Here is a 24417-nt window from a genome sequence, read left to right on the forward strand (position 1 = left end):
GCTTCCCAGCCATCACACAGTCACTGCGGTGCGTGTTCAGGAGGGAGGAGTGCCGCTTTTCTGCAGGTGAAGTCAGAGAAGGTTAGGAGTTTTATCGGATATAACACCCAGCAGCCAGGCCAGTTATACTGCTCTATCTGAACTCTTGCGATATACTGCGATGAATGCTTAAGAAATGTAGAACACTTCAGGCCATTCCTTGATCTTTGAAATCTTACCAGGCAAGACCTGAGCTAATGCTTAATATCAGCTCTGAGCTAGTATCTCTAATAGCCAGCTCAAAGGAAGAAGCTGATTTTTGTAGTCTTAAAGTTTCCATGCTTAGTGAGATGCAACTTTACCTGCTTATTTAAATGCTTGTACTTAAAATGCTGATTTACCCCAATGTTTTAGGCTTTATATTTTAAAATGTGCTTTATATTTTAAAATGTGCTTAGAATATGTCTTAAGAAGTTCAGGTCATATGACTACAGTGTGAAAAAAAGTTCTTAGGCTTGTGTTGTCCTCTCCTTTTTGCTTTTACCTGTCTTCCCCTTCAACATCCTAGCCCCCAAAAAAATGAAACTAGCAAAACACCAAGTCATAACTGGCCAACTATTATTGAACAAAACCTAAACATTAACAAATAAAACTAACATGTCATTCACTGAATAGATTGAGAGTGATGTGATCAACTCTAATTACCATTATATATTTTACTTACGAGGTGTTTAAGGAGCAGAGGCCTTCCATAAAAATAAATCTCCTGGCTATTTCATGCATGCATAGACAAACTTCTGGGGAAAAAAAGATTAATTGTTTATTTAGAATTCTACGAGTGGTTACTAGATAGTATGAATTATTCAGTTCCTGTATTTTGGATGGAATAATGCCTTTAACTGAATGATCCTTTTTCTTCAGGCTCATGAAAATAGTAAAGTTGAATGAGAAATGTTAACTGTATTATTAGTAACAACTCCTAGAAGCAGTATTAATTCTGTCCCAATAACTGAGGAATAGAATTTGGTTTTTATTGCTTTCTTTATTTTTAAATATGGCTTTAGTATAAATAATGTCGTCTTAACTTCTCTTACATGACCTGATGATCCTTTTTTAAATCAACTCTTACAGAATTCTTGTATTCCTGTCTGTCGTCCTAATGCCATTGCATAACTAAATATGAAAGTATTAATCTGTCTAACACTGAAAAAGAACTTTTCCATCAAAAGATGACAATACTTCAGTCCTTAAGATAAAAGGTGTCAGAGTACTTGAGTGTTGACGTTGCTCTCCAATGGCAATTACCATACCCCAGGCTACTTCATGCTGTCTCTAAATAAAAGCCCAATATCTATATCCCCTGCTCAGCAATGTGTCTGAAAATCGAAGCAGTGCATGTGCAATCTCTTGTTCTGGGGTCAGTGCAAAGGGTGGTTATTCAGAGTTTTAACTGAAGATTTTGCATAACAGGCTGCACCACCAGAGTCCTATATGAGGAACTGTCTTTCCCAAGTACTCTCTACCTTTACAGTTGCCGTGACATGTTGTCCCTCATTCTCCTCTGCTCCTCCAGTTCTTTCCCCATTAATTCTCCAGGATTTATGTGCTGCTTTGTCCTTTGTGTTAGTTTCACAATTTCTAAACTAAAAGGCAGTAGGATGTAGTGACCATCATTCATGATGCATGGGGAAGAGTTAACTTTGGGCAATGGATCCAAAACTGCATAGCAGGAGATGAAGAAGATTTTCTTCCTTTTCCTCTGCGTACCCACTAAAATGATCCGTTGGGTTATTTTGCTGTGGGATTTGGGGGGTTGTTTTCAGCACTTCTCTCTTAGGAATGGTTCCCATACAAGTAATGATTCTTCTTTCTCTCTTCCCAATATCTCTGCATAGATGAATTTGTCTGAACCGAGATAGCCCACTACTACTCAGTTGGGTGTACGTGAAATGAGTATTTGGATAGTCTGAGTGCTAGCCTTAGCTTCCAATGAATGTTTTCAGCTGTGAAATCTACTGTCCAACCAGAAGGTGTAAAATTATGAGGCTTAGAATTCATTGTTTTAAGTTCAGGGAGCTTGTACAATGTTTAGGTTTGTAGGATGTACATGGGGTCTATGAAACATACTAATTAACTTAAAGATCATTCTTACAATTAAAAAAGGGAATAGTCTCTGCAGCTGCTGGATCAGATTTCAGCAAATACAGATAAGGCACAGCATTTGGAAGCTTTCTCAGTTGCATTAATTTAGTATTTTAGTCCTGGAAAGAAATATCTGCTTTTGTTAGGAATATTTGAAAGTACTAAATATTTTGTTGTTGTTATCAAACAATGTATATGGTACAAATGATGCTTCTAGAAATTATAGAAATAGTGCACTGTAGATTTCCAACATTGTAGCATAGGGTCATTCTTATTAACTGTGTTGTCTGTGGACTTGTATTTCAAGGTGTTTTTTTAATTTAAATATGTGGGTTTTTTAAAAAAAAATCTGTGTATAAGTACGTATAATACTACTTAATGAATATACTCTGAATACAGTCTGATTAAATTTAACAGGGCTTGTTTAGCTATATACTTCAACATTAGTCTAAATAGTACTCATATTCTAGCAATTGTTTTTATTGTTACTAATTACTTGATAGTATTATGTTCATAAGCAATGTTTACTTTTAAAGCAGAAGCTGAGGCGAAATGTGAATTTACTTGAGAAGCTGGTTATGCAGGAGACGTTGTCATGTCTGGTAGTGAACCTCTATCCAGGAAATGAGGGTTATTCACTTATGCTCAGGGGAAAAAATGGTTCAGGTAATACTTTTGCTGTTTATTTTTAAAAATATTCAGAATGCTCTGTAAATAGGTAGAATGTGGTGGTGTTAATGTTTAACTGTTTCACTTCTAACATAATCCCTTGTGAAAAAAAAACCCAAACCCACAACTGTACTGGAACTAAAAATTTTCACAAAGCTGTGAGGTGCTCAGAAATGGTCTCTAATTGTGCAGTGTAAATCAGTAGATATGAGTCTTTTTGGTAGTGTACCATTCTTTAATTTCCCCTTAGCTTCCTGAGTTGCTTATCTGAATTTCTCTTGCTTCTGGCTCCTTCTGTCAAATTGTTTCTTTCACTGCTTCCTAAATCTAGGTCTGACTAAAGGCATCTGTGCTCTAGTTTAGTTGCATCTTTATGCCACTGGTACTGTGGTGTGCAAGAATAGGATACAGTATATCAGCTGGAGCAAAAATTTCATCCCATTGAGCTGTAAAGGCATGTTGCCTTTTGGCACCGTAAGAGCAAAATCAAGCTCTGGGAACAGAAATTGATGTCAAAAATTAATACTATGCAAAAGAAAAAAAAAGCCTGTTTGGATAGGTTTCCACTGGCCCTGCTTTTTCCTGTGGTGAGCTTGTTTTAGATTTCACATTGTTGAAGTTTGAACTTTAAAGGCAAAAGAAAAGCAACATGTTTTGTTTACATTCAGATTCTGAGACCATTCGGCTGCCTTATGAGGAAGGAGAGCTGCTTGAATATTTGGATGCAGAGGAGCTGCCACCTATTTTGGTTGATCTTTTAGAAAAATCTCAGGTTTGGAAGTTTTTGTTTTCAAAAAGAACTTATGTTTTGTACCCAGATAGACCTTGATTTTTTGAACGCTTCAAGTAGGTGATTCCAACCGCAAGATGTAAAACACTTACGCATTTGGAGCTCTAATATTTATTGCCCCAAATAAATATTTTTTTGATATATAGTAAAAAAAACAATATTGGGGAGAAAGAGGTAGAAGCGAGATTGCCATGGTTAAGGCTGCCAGGCAGCTTCAACTCTGTGCTCTAGCAAAATCTCCTTTGTTCTTCATCATTATGAAATACTTGACATAGGAATTTCTTAAAACTACACTGCTGGCGTATGAAAACACTGCTTTTGAAGCTTGTATTTTAGGTATGTAGTAAAGACCACTGGTCTGACAAAATTAGTAATTAGTTTTATTCATAATATCACTGAATATTATAGGACATATAATCTTCTTTTTGGAAGCAGAGGCTGAGGCAGACTGGTAAGTATTTGTTTATTTACAAGTTGGTTTTTTTTGTTTCAACTAGGTTAATATATTTCATTGTGGATGTGTCATAGCAGAAATACGTGACTATAGGCAGTCTGGTAACATGAAATCTCCAACGTACCAAAGCAAGCACATTCTTTTGCGTCCTACAATGCAAGTAAGAAGCATTTTAAGTCATTCTTCACTGTTACAGTAGTTCCTAGACTGGGTATGAATTATTACTGAACATACCTGTTGTGGTTTAACCCAGCAGGCAGCTAAACACCACACAGCTGTTTGCTCTCTGCCCCTCCCACCCCTCAGTGGGATGGGAGAGAGAATTGGGGTGAAAAAAAAAAATTTATGGGTTGAGGTGAAGACAGTTTAGTAGGACAGAAAAGGAAGGGAATGAAGAATAATAATCATCATCACAATGATCATGATAAAAGTGTATACAAACCAAGTGATGCACAGTGCAATTGCTCACCACCCACACTGACCACTGCCCAGCCAGTTCCAGAGCAGTGGTCACTGCCCCCTGGCCAGCTCACCCCAATTTATATACTAAGCATGACGTCATATGGTATGGAATATTCCTTTGGCCAGTTTGGGTCAGCTGTCCTGGCTGTGCCCCCTCCCAGCTTCTCCCTGGCATGGCATGAAAAGCTGAAAAGTCCTTGACTAGTGTAAGTGCTGCTCAGCAACAACTAAAACATCAGCGTTATCAACATTATTCTCACACTAAATCCAAAACGCAGCACTGTACCAGCTACTAGGGGAAAAAAAAGAACTCTCTCCCAGCTGAAACCAGGACAGTATGTTAAGAAATATTATTTAGTTGAAAGCTAATTACCATTATGTCTTCTTCCTCAGACTTTAATTTGTGATGTGCATTCTATAACAAGTGACAACCACAAATGGACACAGGTGGGTTAGCAGTTATTTTAAAACCTTACAGTGTGATGCGGTAAATACACAATAAAATAAAACTTCACGTATTTTTTTGTTTCATCTGATAAACGAAACCAATTGTTTTTGATTAATTCAAGCTGTCAGTGATGTGCATAGAGCTGCATGGGACGTGCTCCAGAGAGCTGCCAAATTAACTTGTTAATAGCATCTTCCTACAACATGTTGTAGAAAACAACAGGATATTCTAAAAGTTTTCAAGAATCAGACCTTAATTTTTGGTAATGCAGAATAACAGTACAGGAGTTACTCTACCTTACTTCTTCATCACACACCTTCATCTTAAACATACATCCCCAGAACAGCTGTTGAAGTCTAATGATAAAATTGCTCCTCTAGCATCATTTTGCTATTGATACTGTTACAGCAGAGAGAATCCTAAGTAACTGTGGTTGTACAGTCAGTTAAATGCTGACTAGCATGGTATATTCAATGTGCTTGTTCATGTTTCAGAGCCACAGTCATGCTCAAATCCATTTCAAATTGTAATTTAAAGTCCCAGGTAGATAATCTTTATGGCACTGATTGCCAGTCCATCAATATAAATCACTGACAGAAAATAGATTTCATTGCCACTAATACTGTCTTTAAAACAAACAAAGTCAGCACAAACAAACAGAACATGCCCTCTGCTTTTCAGCAGGATCTAGTTTCCTATTGGAAACCCCACCCAAAGCTCTGTAACTCATAATAATGCTTAGTGATACTTAGCTGTTGAATATTTTCTTTTGTTGACTATCCACACGTAATTTCTTCAGTTTTCTTTAAGATAATGTGCATGTATGCCTAGGTATGTATCAACTTAATTAATGTAAAATTCGTTATATTTTTACATTTATTAATAGCTGTGTATATTACAGGAGGACAAACTCCTACTTGAGAGCCAACTTATTTTGGCTACAGCAGAGCCTTTGTGTCTTGATCCTTCAATAGCAGTGACCTGTACTACAAACAGACTCCTGTACAACAAGCAGAAGATGAATACTCGCCCAATGAAACGGTAGTTTTCAGTGTGAAGCATGTTTAGACTTCCTTTGAAATTTTATTAAATGCTTCAAAGAAAAATATAAGCAATGCTTTATACAAAAAATTTGCTTCTTATATGCAGGGCTCAAAGTAATATCTACTTAAATATTAGGAATATGAGGAACAGTTTAAAAATTATATCTTATTTTTAAGTGCTCAGTATTGTATTTCAAATTAGTGGTAGATACTGTAATATTCTTGTTTTATATGACAAAAGAATGTTTATATATATTTTCTTAACATAATAAGTTATTGCAGTTTTAATTTTGTCCTTTTGCATAACTCAGATGTAAGCTGAGTCAGATGGCAGCTCAGTAGTGCACAATATATACATGGATATCTTGCATATTGGTCTCTGATTTGTTAAAAGCTATGTACAAGTCTAACCCTGAATGAGGAAATCAAGGGTACCACTGTACAACCAGTGGTAATGTCTAAAAAAAAATATAAATAGTGAAATTGATCAAGCTGTCCTTAAAATGAGAGCTTGGTGGGCAACAAACTTTCCCCTAGAAAAATAGGGAGAGGTGTTAAATGAATGTCCAGAACAGCATTAATGTATCAATGGGTTTGGCATGAGACAAAGAATGGAGGATAGTTACTATTTTTATAGCTTTATAGTTATGTAAGCAGTACACAGAACTTGCGACAGAACTGAAATCTATGGTAATATAGAAATATTTAAGCTTGGCAACTTTTCAGTTAGTTAATCATTTTGACAATGTACTGCAATTATGCATTTCAAAAATAACCCCATTCTTAGTGCTGAAACGTGAAGAGAATACTAGTATTTTTAAAAAATATGAAATCAAGAGTTTGAGTTGTACAGTGTAATCCAGAATAGCAATTTTAAATTAGTATTTCAAAACCTGTTGTTTAGTCTCAGTGTAAGTAGCATTTCCCTGCATATTTTTGTGTTTGTACACAGGCAGTGGGAAATTTCATTTTGATGGTTTTACAAGCTTATCTGTCATTTCACCATAGGTGCTTCAAAAGGTACTCACGGTCATCTCTGAACAGACAGCAGGAAGTAGCTCACTATTCAACTCCACCTCAGCTCAGACTACTTGACTACTTACAGAAAAGAAAGGAGAGGAAAGGAGCCCAGCAGTATGACCTCAAAATTTCTAAAGCTGGAAATGTAAGCGTTCTGAGACATAGGCGGGTATACTTCTAACTATTTATATAAAACATTTAATACACTAATACTGCTTTTTCATCTTCCAGTGCGTAGATATGTGGAAACAGAACCCTTGCTATTTGACTGCACCTTCTGAAGTGGATGTAAGTCCAGTTGTTGCCATTAGCAATTATTAGCAATTGTGTTGAATGTTGTATTGTATGAAGTGACTAAGGAGTACCCAGTATCAAAGAATGACCTTTAAGAAGTGGGAGTGACTTCGATGTTTAAAATGATTTTTCTATACTGTAAGGTATAAACACAAGCTAAACCACACGAGAATACACTGCAATTGTAACATGACAGTTTGGATGAGATAAACAGTGGAAACAGACCCTTAGTATTGTTCATCTGTGGGTTCAGTGAGCATGTCTATTTGAAGTCTTCTGATAATATAAAAAATAAAAGAAGAAATGAGGTAAGGAAATTATTTAAAAATGAGTCATTTAGCTTGGTAGAAATTCCTCTTTTTTGACATGTTATGATGCTATGGGATACAATGTTTTCAATAGTTTAATTTTTTTATGAGAGTTCTAGTTGGGAATTCTTCTGATCACTCTGTGTGCATTCTTCTCTCAGGGACATTCCTATTCTTGGTTTCTGGCACTGCAAAAATATATACTACTAGCATACGGGAAGGGACTTAGTAGACCAGACAAGATTGTAGCTTTGGACTTAATAGGGCTGGCAAGAGTGTGCATCACACGTGAAATGATGCTGCAAGTTTGTACAAACCTTCTCTTTCTTTGCACTTCTACTGTGTTGTACCTGACCTAATCAGAGACTTCAGGAGTTACTGGTATCGTGAAATTTTTTTTAACGATTCCCCATTGCAGGCAGTGATTTCAATCGGTAGTCTTAAGCCATGTTTCACACTTTCATTAAGTTTAACATAGCAAATATGGTGTAACAGAATAAATGTAAAGTTCTGAAGGTTCTCCAGTTCACTTTTTCTGAATGTGTAACACAAAGGGAGGACACTGTACAAAGTACCAAGCTATCCTTGTCTGTTTCTTGCACTCACTGTTAAAGACTAGCATGTTAGCCGCTGTTAAAAACAAGAAACTGTGCTAGATTGACTTTAACTCTGGCCCAGTATGACTATTGTTCTTTTTTCTAATATCTCCATTTTCAAGGTGGAAAAATATGCCAAAGTGGAAAAGTCTATCAAGCCTGATGACTCACAACCAACTGTCTGGCCAGCCCATGTGAGTAGTTTAGACCTTTGGCCAAACTTCTCTGTCTCTAGTTAAAATGCCTCTTATTTCAACAAAATCTAAGTAATGTGGGAATAGTCTTCCCTCCCCCAATTTGATTAAACTTCCATGTGTTATATAGACACAGAAGGATTACCACAGGTACTTGTACCTGTGCAGTGCATACAGTGCAGCATGCATGTGATCAGTCTTGTAATTTCCTCATGTTTTCCAGAAATAAAAGGAAGAGCAACTTTAATCTCCCAAGTAACGTGTGATGTTGCTGTGTAGTAAAGAAAGTGTAATAAGTTACAGAGAGCAGTACTCTGCTCAACAAATTACTTTCTTCACTCAGATGCTCAAAAGGTTGATGGAAAAGAGCTGCTAAGATCAAGATGTTAAATTTGGAAAGAGATTAAGTAATAGTATATACTTCTTACAAAAAGCTCTTCCTGCAATGTTTAAGTTGAAGCTGAAGATTTTTGGCTAAAACTACATGATTTGATAAGAAGTTGTCATTTAATACAATTATCCATAAATCAATTCATAATGTTTTATCTCTGAAATGACAAAGAATTAATCTTCGTTAACAGTATCTATACGGTGTCTTTGTCGTTTCATATTAGTAAAAAGTAATACTTTCCCACAGAACTGAATCTTCATCTCCAACGTTTTACTCTGAACAATTTTTGCATTGTCGTAATTTATATAAAACTTTCTATGTATGTTTACCTAGTCTGCCTTTCCATATCTTACATGATTGTTTAGGGTTTGGAATAGTTTTGTATTTTTGAGAGATGATTTAACTCTTTTTCCTTCGTCACTTTAGATAACTTCTCAAATCACTTTCATGTTAGATAATGAACCCCTTCTTATAGAGCATTTCTTACTGTATTGGCGTATTTTAGTAGCTGTTTCTGTTAGCACTTGTTTAAGATTTATTTGGTTATTTTCTTTCTTTTCAGGAAATAAAAGATGATTATGTGTTTGAATGTGAAGTTGGTAATCAGCTTCAAAAAACAAAACTGACCATTTTTCAGACTCTTGGCAATCCCTTGTACTATGGTAAAATACAGACACTCAAAGGTGATGAGGAAAATGACAACCTATTAAGTCCATCACAGTAAGTTACATGTTCTTTTAAACTGTGCTATGATCTGATAGGTGAACACAGTCATTACTTATTTACAGTCACAAAAATACTCTAGAGCTAGAAATCTGATTTAAGAGTTTTGTTTGAAAAATTCAGCTAATGAACCTAAATTTTATTAAGAAAAAAAAAAACAAAGCAAAATGTGTTCAAGCAACCATTGTATCTTAAATATATTTTGATATTAAACCTACATGTCCTTCTACATTAGAGATACTGTAAAAAAAAAAGGCAAAAAAAAAAACCCAACAACTCAAATTGTGGATACACCATGAGACATTGTTAGCAATTGTTTTCCGTGTTACTCATAATTTTGCTTGTCAAAATTTCCCTGATGCTGTGAAAATACAAGACTTCATTACATCGTTTACCCTTATGCAAAGAAATTTAGGCTAAATAAATTATGAAGAAAAACATAAGTTCCTAAGAAGCTTCATTTTGAATCATTTTGAATCTGCTCTTGTCAGCTGTGGTTCTACAAATAATTATCTATTCTTGGCTCTTTTTGTTGTGTGTACCAGATTCTTTGTATGGAGGGAACTGTGCAGCAGAATAGACCCTATAAATTTCAGTAAAGCAAGGAGCAGTGAGCCTGACCGAATTTTAGTTCTGTTAATGGAAGTTATTTTTATTGTCTAGTATGTAATTGCTATTTTTTATTAAAATCTTAAACTTCTTAATACTCAGGGATAAAAATACTAGGAATAAAAATTCCTAGACTGAGCTATTTACTGTTAGTTTCCCTACTGTTGTGGTTTAACCCCAGCTGGCAACTAAGTACCACACAGCCTCTTGCTCACTCCCCCGGGTGGGATGGGAGAGAAAATCAAAAGAGTAAAAGTGAGAGAACTCACGGGTTGAGATAAAGGCAGTTTAACAGGGAAAGCAAAAGCTGTGCACACAAGCAAAGCAAAACAAGGAATTCATTCACTACTTCCCATGGGCAGGCAGGTGTTCAGCCAACCCCAGGAAGGCAGGGCTCTGTCACACATAATGGTTACTTGGGAAGACAAATGCCATCACTCCAAATGTCCCCCCCCTTCCTTCTTCCCCCAGCTTTATATGTTGAGCATGATGTCATATGGTGTGGGGTATCCCTTTGGTCAGTTTGGGTCAGCGGTCCCACCCAGCTGTGCCCCCTCACAGCTTCTTGTGCACCCCCAGCCCACTCGCTGGTGGGGTGGGGTGAGAAGCAGAAAAAGCCTTGATGCTAGGTAAGCACTACTCAGCAATAACTAAAACATCCCTGTGTTATCAACACTGTTTTCAGCACAAATCCAAAACATAGCTGCAGACTATGAAGAAATTTAACTCTATCCCATTTAAAATCAGCACAAATGCTTAGTATTGATCTTCCTGGAACAGCAGTGCTACTTTACAGATGCATAATAAGGCTGGCAATTAAAAGAATTTATCGGTGTTAGATGCCTGGGTTTTTTTTGAAATCACGGCTGTAGTACATGACTTTCAAGACATTACTAGTTGCATTTGGATACTTCCTCATTAGGAAACTGTCATATGAAGTAAAAGGTGCAGAAGACATTTTTATTGTTCTGCTGTAAAAGAAAACAAAGTGCTTTTTTTTGAGCTAGAGAAACGGTCTGTAGTGTTTAAAAAAATCACTGAAATACTAAGTTTACAAGCTGTAAGTATTACACTAAAGAGAAATGCTTAGTTAAGAGTTCTGTAAAATCATGAGGAATCAGAATTTGTGTAAGTGAAATTAAACAATGGAAACTAAATGTCTGTTAAAATATTACAGGTAGGGCTGTTTTTGACATAACCACAGGACGTGGAAGTTTATATTTCAGTGTGAGTGGATTGATACATTGATTTATACATAACTTTTCCCTTGTACTTTTTACAGTAGCGATGCTGCAGCAGTTACCCACTTCCATTTTTTTGAAATTGTAAAATAACAAACTGCCATATTCTGCCTTTTGCTTTGTTGGCAATTTACTCTTAAAGGAGATCATATTAGACCATGTGTGTATATTGTATATGTAGTTATGAAACCAAGTTTGTATTTCAAGTACTAAATAATACCTGGTCTGTTAAATGGATACAGTATCTCATCTGTTTTCAGCAGGTCTGAAAAAGAGCAGCACTGAGTTTTATTTGAAGTTTTGTGATTATAAAAACATGTTCCTTTAGTCCAATTCGTGACTGAAAACATATTATACGTTTTATATTTCAGGTTCCTTATTGGCTCAAAGACTGATGCTGAAAGGTAAGTTAATATAGTATGTACAGCCATTTGGCTTCATGCCAAATAATGGATTTTGTTCGTTTTAGCCATTATGACTGCTAATATTGTGGTTGTGGAAACAGATGCAGAACAGATGAGGAAAATAAGAGGAATTAATCATCATAACAAGAAGTAGGATATAGTGTGCAGTTTCTATATTTAACAAGGAAGGAAGAGTAGAGGAAAGCAAGTATATGAGTACAGCTTGTCCCACTACCTAAATTCCAAGCATGTTGTTACAGTTATTGGGGCAATTATTCTTGATTACACAGGAGGAAATAACATTTTGAGAGCACTTAGCAGGAGTTTCATCTTGACATTTTGTATGGTAGATTAGCAATCATGGAAACTGTTCATCTGAACTTTAAGTGTAATCTAGGACTTGTATGAGTACAACTTGCTTTGGGGTGTTGTGCATTACTTGATGCGACTTTCCTAGGGAAGCAAGTAACAAAACAGTTTTCCAGTATGTATTAGTTGTAGAATGATTGAGTAGCAATTCTGGGATAACTGAGGCACCAAAATAAGTATTTCTTCAAATGTTTGTCAGTGGGCATCCCGTTACATATACCTGTGTTACTTTGTGCATATGAGCACAGAACCTTTAAAAAGCAATCTCTGTCAAAGCCACTTGTGGTTTTGTGCCTTCATAGGAGACTTCAAGGCGATGTACATGCCTTAGCTCTTCCCTCCCCCCAACGTGCTTGTCAGGGAGATGAGTCCTTGATTTGGTCAAAAATCAATAATAATATTCTTTGTTTTAATAGATAATTTTGATCATCAAACTCTTTGCTTATATTCTCTCCTGCCTCTGTTGTGCTGATAGGCTTTTGCTGTTTATGCTGTAAGCTGAATTGGGGATTGGTTGGGTGAAAACTAGAACAACGGTAATACAGGTGTCTAGTTGTAACTGGATCTGCTTTCCTGACCATGTTTGCCACTGGATTGCAAAAATCCTTCAACCAGAATAAGCTGGATTTCAGAGACCAGGACAAGAAGCAGCCATAGAAGAGGAAGGAGGGCAGGACCACCGTTTTGAGTACATGGCACTTTGTTACTTGGATTCCACTGTAATTTTAAGGCAATCTAAAACCTAATTGCTGAAAAAAAGTGCATTGCACCCTTTCCTCTGCCATGTATCTTGCAGCTCTTACTTATGTCTGCATTAGTTACACAGCAGCATGTTGAATCAGTGCTATATCAAAATAAAGTGTAGGTCATCACATTTAGGTATAACCTAACGGGAATATTCCATCAGTGTTTCGCTGAGGTTCATTCTGCAAGAGTATGTGACAACAGGTCCTCAGCTTGATTTTTTTTTTTTTTTTTTTCCCCCAGTCTGCGAGATCACTTTGTATATTCTGCTCATGTTTGTGAAACAGTGTTCCCTCAGCTTAGTTCTCTCAAATTAGTAAAGGTGTAGCATGTGATTTAGTAGAGCAATATTTTAAACCTGTTTGCCTGATGTTGATGCTTTAAATTCCTGGATACGCCACTGCTTGTTAGCCTCATAGAATAAGATCTGGCTGTCCTGGTGCTGAAGGAAGTGATCACTTTTGATGTGATAACTGATTCTTGGAGGAACATTCAGTATGGACCCCTTAATTCATCCCATGCTTCCAGAGTCCTCATCTGACATATATCTCAAATTAAAGGAGAATTGACTGTTCTGCAGGGAGCATAATCAGAGGACACAGCTTCATAGAAGATTCTGGACCCATGTGAAGGGAACAGGATCCCCACTGACTGACATCCCAAAGAACTGCAGTTGCTTTTGGGAAGGGAACTGTTCTGCTGCTGTTTTGCATAGTCCTCAAAAGGAGTGTTTCTTAAACTTGTTTCTTAAACTGTATTTTGCATTAGAAAAAAAGGCAGTGATTAAAAGAAAAGCTAAAATGGAATAAATTTAAGAGAGCCCAGGAACATAAAGTAGAAAGATATGTGAAGACACAGGTGTATTTTTATATCTGCATCTCTATTTCATGTAGATAAATACTTATATATACTTATGTGTAATATAAATTACTATGTAACATATACAGTCCTGTGTTTACATATACATATCTACTTTAGAAATTCAAAGTTGTTAATATTTTTATGCCCTCATTGTTTGTTTCAGAGTGGTGAACCAGTATCAGGAATTGGTGCAAAATGAAGCAAAATGTCCTGTGAAAATGTTTCATAATTCAGGTGGATCAGTCAATCTTAGTCATCTTTCTCCAGGGAAGGAAATGGAAGTGAGTTTATTGAGCCATACATGTCTTTTATCTGCACTTGATTATTGAATTATTAGAATAATTTTTCCTATCTGCATTTAAAAGTAAAATAACCTAAAAATTTCTTTCTGGATGAATTTTTAAATGCTTTATTGTCATAATCATTCAGATTGAGTATACTGGAAAAGTTAGAGGAAAGCACTTTCGTTTTCACTGCTCAAATGTTGTGTCTTTTAGCCTTTTCTTTTTTCTTTTTTTCAGCCGTGTTTAGTATAGTTAGCGCCAAGGTTTCGCTGTAGTGTTTCCCCCCGTTCAGATGAACCTTTCACAGAGCAGTATAGTAAAATGCAGCTTTGAGTTTTATTTTACAGGTCAGTAAACACAGAAGCAGATGTAGCAGTTGAACTTCTTCTCTTTTACCATTAGAAATTATTAAAATTATTTTTTCTTTAGTTTGAAGATGAAAACAAAAAAAAACCAAAACCAAAACCCCAAACCAAAAACAACACCAAAACTTTTAAAGTGCATATGTTTGTATGCACACATCCAGTAGAAATTCCTGCATTCCCAAATTCTCAGGCCTGTTGGCATGGCCATGTGTTTTACTTGGTGCTCCTGGCTTGGTTGGTCAGATTCAGTACTCTAGTGCTGAACTCTATTTAGGCTACAGCTAGTAAATGAATTCTGTATCTGTGGTGCTGTTTCCTTTGCTGCATCTTTCCCCTAAACACCTACTTTTAAATTGCAACAGTGTTGCTCTGAAAGAGGTGGGTCTTGGTGGCAGACAGAAGAAAGCATGCAGAGGCCAACAGTTAGAGAAAGGAGTATAGAGTGTTTCTGTGTGTGTATATGCACATACAGACATATGCATGCACGTGCATTTGTGTATATATATTTTTTATATATTACATGTATAAAAATATATAAATATAAATTAAAATAATAGAATAACCTAGGGTGGGCGGGAGGATACTTCTAGGAGTCAAGTCATCTTCTCTAGCTGTCCAAGCCCCCACCAAAAGCTGGACCAAAGTTACTGAGGTTACTCTACTTAATGGTCTAGTCCTCTTTCAAATGAGGCATTAATCTTTATTTTCAGAGTGAAGAAAGCAATTTTTAATAGTAGAAGAGAAAGGTAATCCTCAGAATTTTCCTTAAAAGATTTATTTTTTTATAAGCAAGCACTTAGAAACATGTAGGAGTGTCTCATAACTGAGAATCAGTGGAAGATAAGCTATCCAAACAGGTTGATTCTGCACAGTGGTGGATGTTAGCCCATGTACATCGAATTTAGGCTCCAGCACTGAAATATTCCATTCAGTGTATTGAGACCCTCATTTTCTGCTTTCAGCAGTTTTTTGAATTATATCTTTATCTAGATATTACTTTCATTTATGGGATATCTGCTTTATAGGTAAAATATATAGGTTATAAGTGTGAATGGGTTTCACTGTGGAGTCTTTTGACAGTGTCAGCTATTTGAATTACGGATTTAGGAGTCTGTTGTGAGTGACTGAGAACTGCAGACTAGATTAGCTGAAGCTAATTTGTGTTCAAACAACCTGATAATCAGGCTATAAGAACAAACAGAAAGGGAGCACCTTTCCTCTAAAAAGGTTGGTTAAGTTCAGATCCCACTGAAGTCAATGGGATTTTCCTGAACGTATTTAAATTCCTGCTCCCAGAATCAGGGAATTCCTGTTCTCTGAATCCTTATTGATTGGAAATGGCAGATGTACACAGATGGTAAATGAATGAAATTACGTAATTTTTCCAAGTCCGTCCAAGTTATCCTTTTATTTAAAATGCATCTCTCTCTTGCATTTGTGAAAAGTTACTAAGAAGGATTTCATAATTGCAGAGAAAAGTGAAACTCCTTAATTTTTTATCACTTTTTTTCTCTGTTTAAATTTTACCATCACTTTCAAGTTGCTTCTTGATAGTAAGCATTTCATCTAAGGAGAGTAGGTGATAGGCTATGTTTTTATAATAAATAAATAATCTGCAGTGTTTGAGGGGAATTTTGTCATTGTTTTGAAAAGTCTAATACAAATTAATTTGCCTTTTCTATCAAATATGTGGAAGCTCACATTATTGCTGTGGTAGTGTTAATTTCTCTTTCCTCCTAGCAGCCAGAAAGTATATCAGGCTCTGTTCAGTCTTCAGTATTGGGGAAAGGTGTAAAACACCGACCTCCTCCCATCAAATTACCTTCAAGTTCAGGAAGTAGCTCTTCAGGTAATTATTTATTGACTTTGGCATCGACTTCCTATGTGTTCTGCCTGTTGTAAAATGACATTATATCTCTTTAGTAAATATTTAATTAAAAAAAAATCAAGACCTTCCATATGAAAAGTGTGTCATATTGTTGATTTCTGATTATATTGTTCACAAAATTGTATCCTAATATTTGAGTTAACGTGTACTCAGAGAACAATAATGTACTTTAATTATGCTTTTTTTAGGTAATATTTTTAGTCCGCAACAGTCAAGTGGCCATCTAAAATCCCCAACTCCTCCTCCTCTTCCTTCTAAGCCTCCTGGTCTTTCTCGGAAACAATCTATGGATCTTAATGCAGTTAGCATGCTCTCTCCAGCTGCCATGTCTCCTGCGAGCTCTTCACAAAGTGAGTCACGACCTAAATTCTCCATTAAATCTTAGGCTTTTGCATAAATGCTTCCTGAGATAAACTCCTTAACCTGTGGAATGATGAAACTTAAGTGTACAGTGTACCCTAAATTGTATAAGTTGTGCAGCTTTAGGCAGGTCTCTTGTTCACTGTATGTACTTTATGTTTATTGTAACCGTGTTCGTTTTTTCTGTATATATGTATGCACCCTCTGTGTATACGTTCTAATACATTTTATGCAATTAGTATGATCTCCTCATTTATGAAAGGCTGGTAGATGATGTGATGAGATAAAATTCCAAAGTGTAGATTTTTTTTTTCCTCCAGTGTAAAAACAGTATGTTAGATCAGTTTGCCTTTACATAATTTAAGCATCTGGTTTTTCAAATGTTATAGGAGCTGGTGCAGTTGTATCTCTATGTATGTATATAATCTGATCAGTCCCAAGGTGGTGATACAATAAACGATAAGATGATTTTTTAAAACACTCCTACACTGTTTTACAAATCATTGCTGATTGCAAGTGTGGTGGTGATGCTGCTGCTGATAGCACCATATTCTCAGGTGTTAAAATGTAAATTTCAATACTAAGTGACATCCTAGTTTAAGTATTTTCATCAACGCTGACAGGATCATTGTAATCATAGCTATAGATCATAAACATTTTTTAAAATATGTATGCGTCTTGAGACATTTTGTGAACAGATTTGTACAAAGAGAAATCGTAGCTACAGTTTTTCAGTTTTTTATGAATAATTGTATACTGCACATTCCAGTATTCTCCACAGTATTATAATACGCTTTTTGCATTAAATAATATAAAATCTGGATAGCTCAAAAGGTGTAACTTTTCTGCCTTCTTGTTTTGCACAAAGAAAAAAGAAAACTTTTATAAAAGTTTTCTTCTAACATTTACTCTGGTTTTATGTTAGTGCTATGAACTGTGTAAATCTGATGCACGCAGTTGTTACTTTAAGGCTCTGGTCACAACAGCTGGACATTCACATATATTCTTTCTTTCTGCAGGACATGAAAGCTAAAAAAAAAAAATTAAAACACCTCAAGCTTTTGGGGGTTTTTGTTATGTTTTTCTACTGATAAAATGTGCTTACTGCAGCCACAACAAATACAGCTGTACATGCTACATATAAGCACAAGGAATTACACAGTAACTTTTAAAGATGCAGTATTATCCTCTGGTTCTTAAAAAAAAATATATATTTTTACTTGATCAAAATTTGGCAAATGGGAGTTTAGCTGTCTGAAATTTAGATAAACCCCGTGATTTTTGAAATAGTGTATGTTCTTTGTTGAATCTGTTGTTTTCCATGATGTGTTTTTAACACGATGCTATTGTGCAGGCAGTGCATATAGATTATATGTTTAACATCTTAGGACAAAACATTAATTAGGTTAAAATGGTCACTAAGGAATTGTTTTAAGTATTTCTGAATGGAGTTATGACTTAATATATGATAAATTATGGAAGGACTTAATGGAGGATAAACTGGTGTATGGCTTAAGGAATTAAGCATGGAGAATGGGTTTTCTGTGTGATTATACTGCATCCTTAACAATGAGTGTGTGCTGCAACACTCGTGTTGTGCAGAAATTAACACTTGCAGTCTAAAAAAATAGAGCAAATAGTCAGTGCTGAATAAGATTCCATTAACCTTCTTATACAAAAAGGACTGGCCTTTTATAACAAACTAGCACTTTTTATTTTTCTCAATGAGCAGGGTCTGGAACTCCTAAACCATCTACTCCTACTCCAACCAACACCCCTTCATCGACCCCACACCCTCCTGATGCTCAGAGCTCAACTCCTATTACCCCTTCTGCCACCCCTACTCCCCAAGATTCAGGCTTCACCCCTCAGCCCACTTTGTTAACCCCATTTGCTCAGCAGCAAATGTCTCTGAGCCAGGCATTGCCTGTAATGACCATTCCTCTTTCCACCATGGTAACATCCATTACTACAGGAACAACCTCCACCCAGGTCATGGCAAACCCTGCAGGACTTAACTTCATCAATGTAGTGGGCTCTGTGTGGTAAGTTGTTTGTTATGACGGTTTCTTAAATTTACCCTGGGTGGGTTGGCTGTTGGGATGGAGGGGTGGGGAGGGTGGGAGTGCTACAGGGCTATCCAGCATCCCGTAAGATAGATATTTTTTAGGATCTGCAGTGCAAAAAGATCATTCACTTTGTAATTATAAACTGATGAACCACTAGAAACTATTTTTATTTCTCACATATAAGGCACCATCAGAATACTGTGAAGGTCTTGAAAGAAAATTGTGCTTTCAGCTTTCTGCGTGCACATAGTTGAATTTCATAAGGCTTAACCTCCATTTAAGTGGTTTTGCTCTTTAAGTTTCAAAACTTTTATTAATCAGAGAGGAAATGGAATATCATATACAGACCTATACAGACATAAATGAAAAATGGAGAGATTTGATATTCACATGCCTATGACTGAAAGGCTGTATGTAAAATACAAGAAAACAACAAATCTCTTCTGGCATTTTCTGACATTGTAATCAAACATTGAAGTTAAACATTCTGTGATTCTTAAAACTCATTTTCATGTTTAAAAAAAATTCTGCTGTCAAGAATAGACTGTGTGGTATAATGTGAACTGATTTTTAGACTAAATGAAATTCTGTGATCGATATAAGGTGGTCAGTGTAAGACACAGGAGGTGTGCTTCAGTGCAAGTATCAGGCACTTAAATTACTCATCCAAGGTGTTCAGCAGTCGATCGCTGTTGATCAACACAAACCTCTTCCTTTACTTTTTGTTAGTACAGCCATCTTGAAGACTGTTGATTTTTTTCAGTATTTCTAGAATAAAAGAACCACTTATGTTTTGTTTTCCATAGATTATACCAAAGGGAAAAAAAGAGAAATCCATATTCTTGGCATATAGGTATTTGTTATACTCTAGGCATAACGATTTTTTTAAGCGGCCCTAATGCTTTATGCGTAATACTATTTACAGCAACCAATTAATTTACTTGTCATGAGACAGAGGGCAAAAATTTTAGTTACTCAGATTTGCTTGTACCACTTGGGTTTGATGTGTTGTCTTTCCTCTTCTACAGTGGAGCACAGACACTGATGAGTGGTTCAAACCCTATGTTGGGGTGCAACACTGGTGCCATAGCCCCTGCAGGTATAAATCTGGGTGGCATTATACCATCAGGAGGTCTGGTACCAAGTGCGCTGCCCGCTGCAATGCAGTCTGCCTCTCAAGCAGGTTAGTGTGAATAAGTTGAAAAGCCACTCGTCAGATAGGGTCAACAAGAAAACATTGTGAAAACAATGGGCAAAAGTAGTTATTTTGTGAATAGATTCTGTATTTGATGGCTAGAGCTTGGGAACAACGTGCATGTTTTTGCATTCAGAGGGTAGGCTCTGTTTGTGATTGTTTGAAATTGATTTTTGAGGAATTAGAACTGGGAAAACGTACTCTAAACCTGGATTGGTTGGTATACTTAGGAGGAAGTTTGAGAGAAACTCCAAATTTAAATGTAGTGTTGATACTGATGGCTGCCAGAAAATAGGCATGACTGAACTTAGAAAGAGGCATCATTTAAATGCATGGGGCATTCAGTTTTATCACTGGTACTGCTTTATTCTAGTAGGACAATTAGTTAGTTCCTTAATGCCTTCAAATATGCCTATATAAATCCACATGCCACAATATTCATTAAAGCAGCATTTAAATTCTTAGTTTATTTTTTCTGAAAAGTAATAAAGAGGGAAAAAAAACCCTAATGTATGATTATGGAATCAGATGTATAGAAGAGACTTCAAGATACCCATCCCTTACACTGAGGCAGTGTCAAGTATGTCTAAACCATACTGAACCAATGCTTATCTAAACTGGCTTTAAATACTTTCACTAAAGAAGATACCAGTCTCCCTCAGTAGCTGTTTGGAGTAGTTCATTATCTGTACAAAATGTTTCTTTCTAATTGCAGTGCATCTCCTCAATTGCAAATTAAATTTTTTTCTTCTGTTCTTTGCAGACATGAAAAATAGTTGTTCACCCTTTCTCTTTACCTTCTAAGTATCAAACATGCTGTCATGTCCCACATTTGTCTTCTCTTTCTGATAGGTCGTGTTTTTCAAACCTTTCATAATCCTGTCACTCTCTTCTAGACTGTCCAATTTGCTTACATCCTTCTTAAAATGTGATAACCAAAACTGGACACAAGCCTGAGCTTGGCTGATTTACCACTGTGGAGCACAGCAGAATAAATGCATCTCATCTCTTTCACAACATTCCTGTTAACATTTACCCAAATGAGGTCTGCCTGCTTTTTATTTGTATTTTTCACAACAGCATTACATTATCATAAGAATGGCTTTACAGATTTAGGCCAAAAATCTGTCCAGTTTATATTCTGTCTCTGACAGTTGCCGTTAGAGGATACTTAGGAGAGAGTTTAAGACAAGGCAAAGGTGTTAAGTGAAACATCCCTTGTATACAACTGTATCTCTTCTGGCAATCTACAGCTTTGAGACTTTCTCAGCTGAAGACCATCCATGTGGAAATTTGTGCTTAATACCCTGTACTAGACTTCTAGTCTGTGGATTTATCTAATTGGTTTTTTAATCCATTTATATTTTTGGCATCTACGGCATCTTGTGACAGTGAGTTTTATAAATGTAAACTGTGTGAAGAGGTTCTTTGGCATGTTCTGTAGTTTGTGATATGGATGATTTGGATGTGTTTGTGACTTCCTGTAACTTCTCACGTCCTTTCTTGCTGTGTAGACACAAAGCTAGTTACAATTTTGTACTTGTTCATTTGTCTTTTTTTAATTCAATGTTATTGATTTTTGGACCCTCTCTTCAATTCCCTAGGATCACTTTTAATTCTAATTCTGTCCTTTCAAGCACTATCAACCTTCACCAGTTTGGTGTCACGGATTTTTACATGCTGCGCTGTCGCCCACATAACAGATGGGAGTAGTGAGCTGAGCTAGGTTGGTGGCAGACCTCTGGGGGATTCTGTTTGACAGCCACTGTGTTACTGGAGCGTTTGTATCAGTTCTATACCCGACTCATAGTGTACTGCATATACATCTTTTTTTTTTAGCATAGCTTTGAAGAGTGCCATGTGGAATAATGCCAAAAGCTCTACGAGTCTTGCCAGAAGCCGTTGGTGGGGGTGGGCAGTTGGTAAGATTTTGGGTGGGATTATTTTCTGTTAATGATTGAGAAGCTGAGAGCCTGTTACTTCATTGAGCTCTTGGACATTTCTGGATTTACTGTACAAACAGTAAAACTTTATAAAGCTAGAAGAAAAATCACTGAAGAATAACTGCTATGAAATTCTCCACATTGACCTTTGTGTAAATGCATTAACAGGTTATCAGTTATGGGGTACAGTATTTACTAGCGATACAATTCTTCTGTTTAGTCGGCTCTCTAACTTCGAATCTGGATAACTATGAACTTAGGAACATTATAGAAAATGCAGCATTGTATTAAGTATAAAATTTAATCTTGCTAGTTTTCCAACTTCCAAATGTTTAGAAATGATCCCAGTGGAAAGGTGTATTAATTGTAATACACATTTATAATTAAAGACTTCATACTAATAAAAAGATGTTTTTTTTAACAGGCAGCCCCTTTGGTTTGAAAAATGCATCAAATCTTCGGCCCTTAAATCTTCTACAGGTAATTTATATACTTGGACACAATAATTTCTTAATTTTCTTTAGAGACGTGCTTAGTGCTGCTTACTGCGTTGCCCCCCATAGATATTTGAAGCCAGTTGTCCGGACACACCATTTACTGCACATTTTAATTGCTTATTTAAAACACTCAGAACAAAAGAAAAAGCTCCTTCCATAAAGATCCCAGGTGGAAAATATATTCTTAGCTCGCAACAAAGCAGGTAGTTTTCAGTAACAATCTAAAAATGCTGACATTTGAATTCAAGAGAGTAATCCTAAAATACAATCTTCTGTTTTCAGGATTTGCCCAAGCTTTTATTACAAATCATTCTTTAAACTGAGGTTATGATTATTTTAAAAGTACAAAACAGTACAGTAGCATCACTTGGGTTACACGTACAAGGCCCGAAAACTGAGCTGAACGTGCACAGGTAGGTGCAGTAATAGCTTTCAAGAGCTTCTGGTAATTGAAATAGAAGCTCATGCAAGATAGGGAGTTTAGAAGGTCTATAAATGTTTTCTTTCCACTAAACATACATAAAAATACAAACATGAGCAAAAATTGCTTTTTATGTCAGAGCTCCATTTAAAAGCAGAACAGGGAGTGTCTGTGGTACTGGGTGTGTAGTTCCTGGATCTTGAAGTCAAGTGGAGAAGTGCAGCTTCAGTGTTCCACAAATGTTGCACCATGCTTCAAAAGAATTAATACCAGTAAAAGATGAGCTGTAGCTCTGCTTCTTCCTCTTCCCACTCCTGTACACACTCCAGAAACATGGAAAAGGGCAGGCACAGCAGGCAGTTTTGCCACAGTAGAGCTCTTCTATGAAATTTAATGCTTGTATTTGTGGGATTCCACGTTGAAGTACATCCTTTCAAGCTACCTCTGCCACTCATATAAGCCAAGAATAATTTGGCTGAAATTGGTACAGTTAAAGCTGGGGTAAGGGAGACGAGTCAAGACTGTTTCACTTAAACATTGTTTTTTTTTTGCATCAGACTTTGCCGTTTATGGATTGGAAGCATCTATTAAAATTCAGTGGAATATTCTGAAAGTGAAAATAATATACAGTGCTTTTGAAGACTAGCCAATACATTCCCAGTATCAGTACAATCCCTCCTATTTTAATTAGAATAATAAAAATGTATTTTTCTCTGGAAATATCTTGCTATAATTTGATGCAGGTTTGTTTTCTAAGCAGAAGGCTTTTTCATAAACAGCAATTGTAAACGGATTCATTTTTGAAGGATTAAAACACAGAACAAAACAAAAGCAAACACTCCAAGGAGTACATCGTCATCAATGTCATGTTCCTCCTAGGACAGTGGGACATTCAGCAGTTTGATTGAATTATGCCTTTTGTTTTTAATCTTCAGCAGCTTCCAGGTGGTTCACTTATTTTTAACCCACTCCAGCAACAAGAGCAGCAGCAGCTGTGACAGTTTTCTTCACAGCAACAACCCCAGCAGTCTACAACCTGTAGCCTTCAGGAACAGGGAGGATGGGTGTGTGCTAACAGCCCTCAGTCTGGGGTGCATGGATGAAAGTTTCGCCGATGCTCCCCAACTCCACAAGTAAATGAGCCTTTACACAATAGATCTGAAGCAAAGTGGGAGGAAAGTCTTCCTCCAAAACCTTCTCAGACTGCAAAGGCCGCAGTGGCTTTGTTGCCGTGGCTGGAGCTGGTTATACTCCTTTAATTATATCCTGCACAGAAGAGCTGTAACAAAACACCTGGCCAAGCATTGTCTTATGCTGGTGTGAAGAGAGCCAGTCCACTGTACGAGTGGTGTAAAATCAGCTTAGTGTTGTCCTGTTTACCAGAACTAGCAGATGTGTCAGATGAACAGAGGAAAAACACAGCATCACTAGAGTGCTGTAAAACTTCTTACGTTGCTGTGAATTGGCTTATGGTCCTCACTGCTGTGATTCAACAGAATTGTTCTCTTTGCACTAGATAAAGTATCAGTTGGCTTTAAAGCTGTTATCTTAAGACAGTTGCTGTGCTGCTGCCTGTAATTAGTGGTAAAGGCTTTAATCACTGAAGAAGTCTAAAATACTGATAGAGACCAATCTGTCTGTTCTCAAAATGACA

The 24417-nt window shown here is 36.5% G+C and overlaps 1 protein-coding gene across 9 annotated transcripts in view; it reads left to right on the top strand.

The window, feature by feature from the left end:
* SUPT20H (SPT20 homolog, SAGA complex component) overlaps positions 1 to 24417 on the top strand; it is a 35782-nt gene that overhangs the window by 7681 nt on the left and 3684 nt on the right. For 4 of the 9 annotated variants that reach the window (XM_064440998.1, XM_064440999.1, XM_064440996.1 and 1 more), the window contains 16 exons: positions 2661 to 2787; positions 3459 to 3562; positions 4078 to 4194; positions 4890 to 4943; positions 5846 to 5985; positions 6996 to 7152; positions 7239 to 7295; positions 8328 to 8399; positions 9353 to 9510; positions 11735 to 11767; positions 13905 to 14022; positions 16131 to 16239; positions 16467 to 16628; positions 18371 to 18683; positions 19736 to 19890; positions 22270 to 22325. In XM_064440998.1, coding sequence (XP_064297068.1) covers positions 2661 to 2787; positions 3459 to 3562; positions 4078 to 4194; positions 4890 to 4943; positions 5846 to 5985; positions 6996 to 7152; positions 7239 to 7295; positions 8328 to 8399; positions 9353 to 9510; positions 11735 to 11767; positions 13905 to 14022; positions 16131 to 16239; positions 16467 to 16628; positions 18371 to 18683; positions 19736 to 19890; positions 22270 to 22325 — 1932 coding nt within the window. Of the gene's footprint in view, positions 1 to 2657; positions 2788 to 3458; positions 3563 to 4077; positions 4195 to 4889; positions 4944 to 5845; positions 5986 to 6995; positions 7153 to 7238; positions 7296 to 8327; positions 8400 to 9352; positions 9511 to 11734; positions 11768 to 13904; positions 14023 to 16130; positions 16240 to 16466; positions 16629 to 18370; positions 18684 to 19735; positions 19891 to 22269; positions 22326 to 24417 lie in introns of all 9 variants that reach the window. The other 5 variants (XM_064440997.1, XM_064441002.1, XM_064441004.1 and 2 more) reach the window with 4 other exon arrangements.

The sequence above is a fragment of the Phalacrocorax carbo genome, chromosome 1, assembly GCF_963921805.1.
Source record: "Phalacrocorax carbo chromosome 1, bPhaCar2.1, whole genome shotgun sequence".
Taxonomy (NCBI): Eukaryota; Metazoa; Chordata; class Aves; order Suliformes; family Phalacrocoracidae; genus Phalacrocorax; species Phalacrocorax carbo.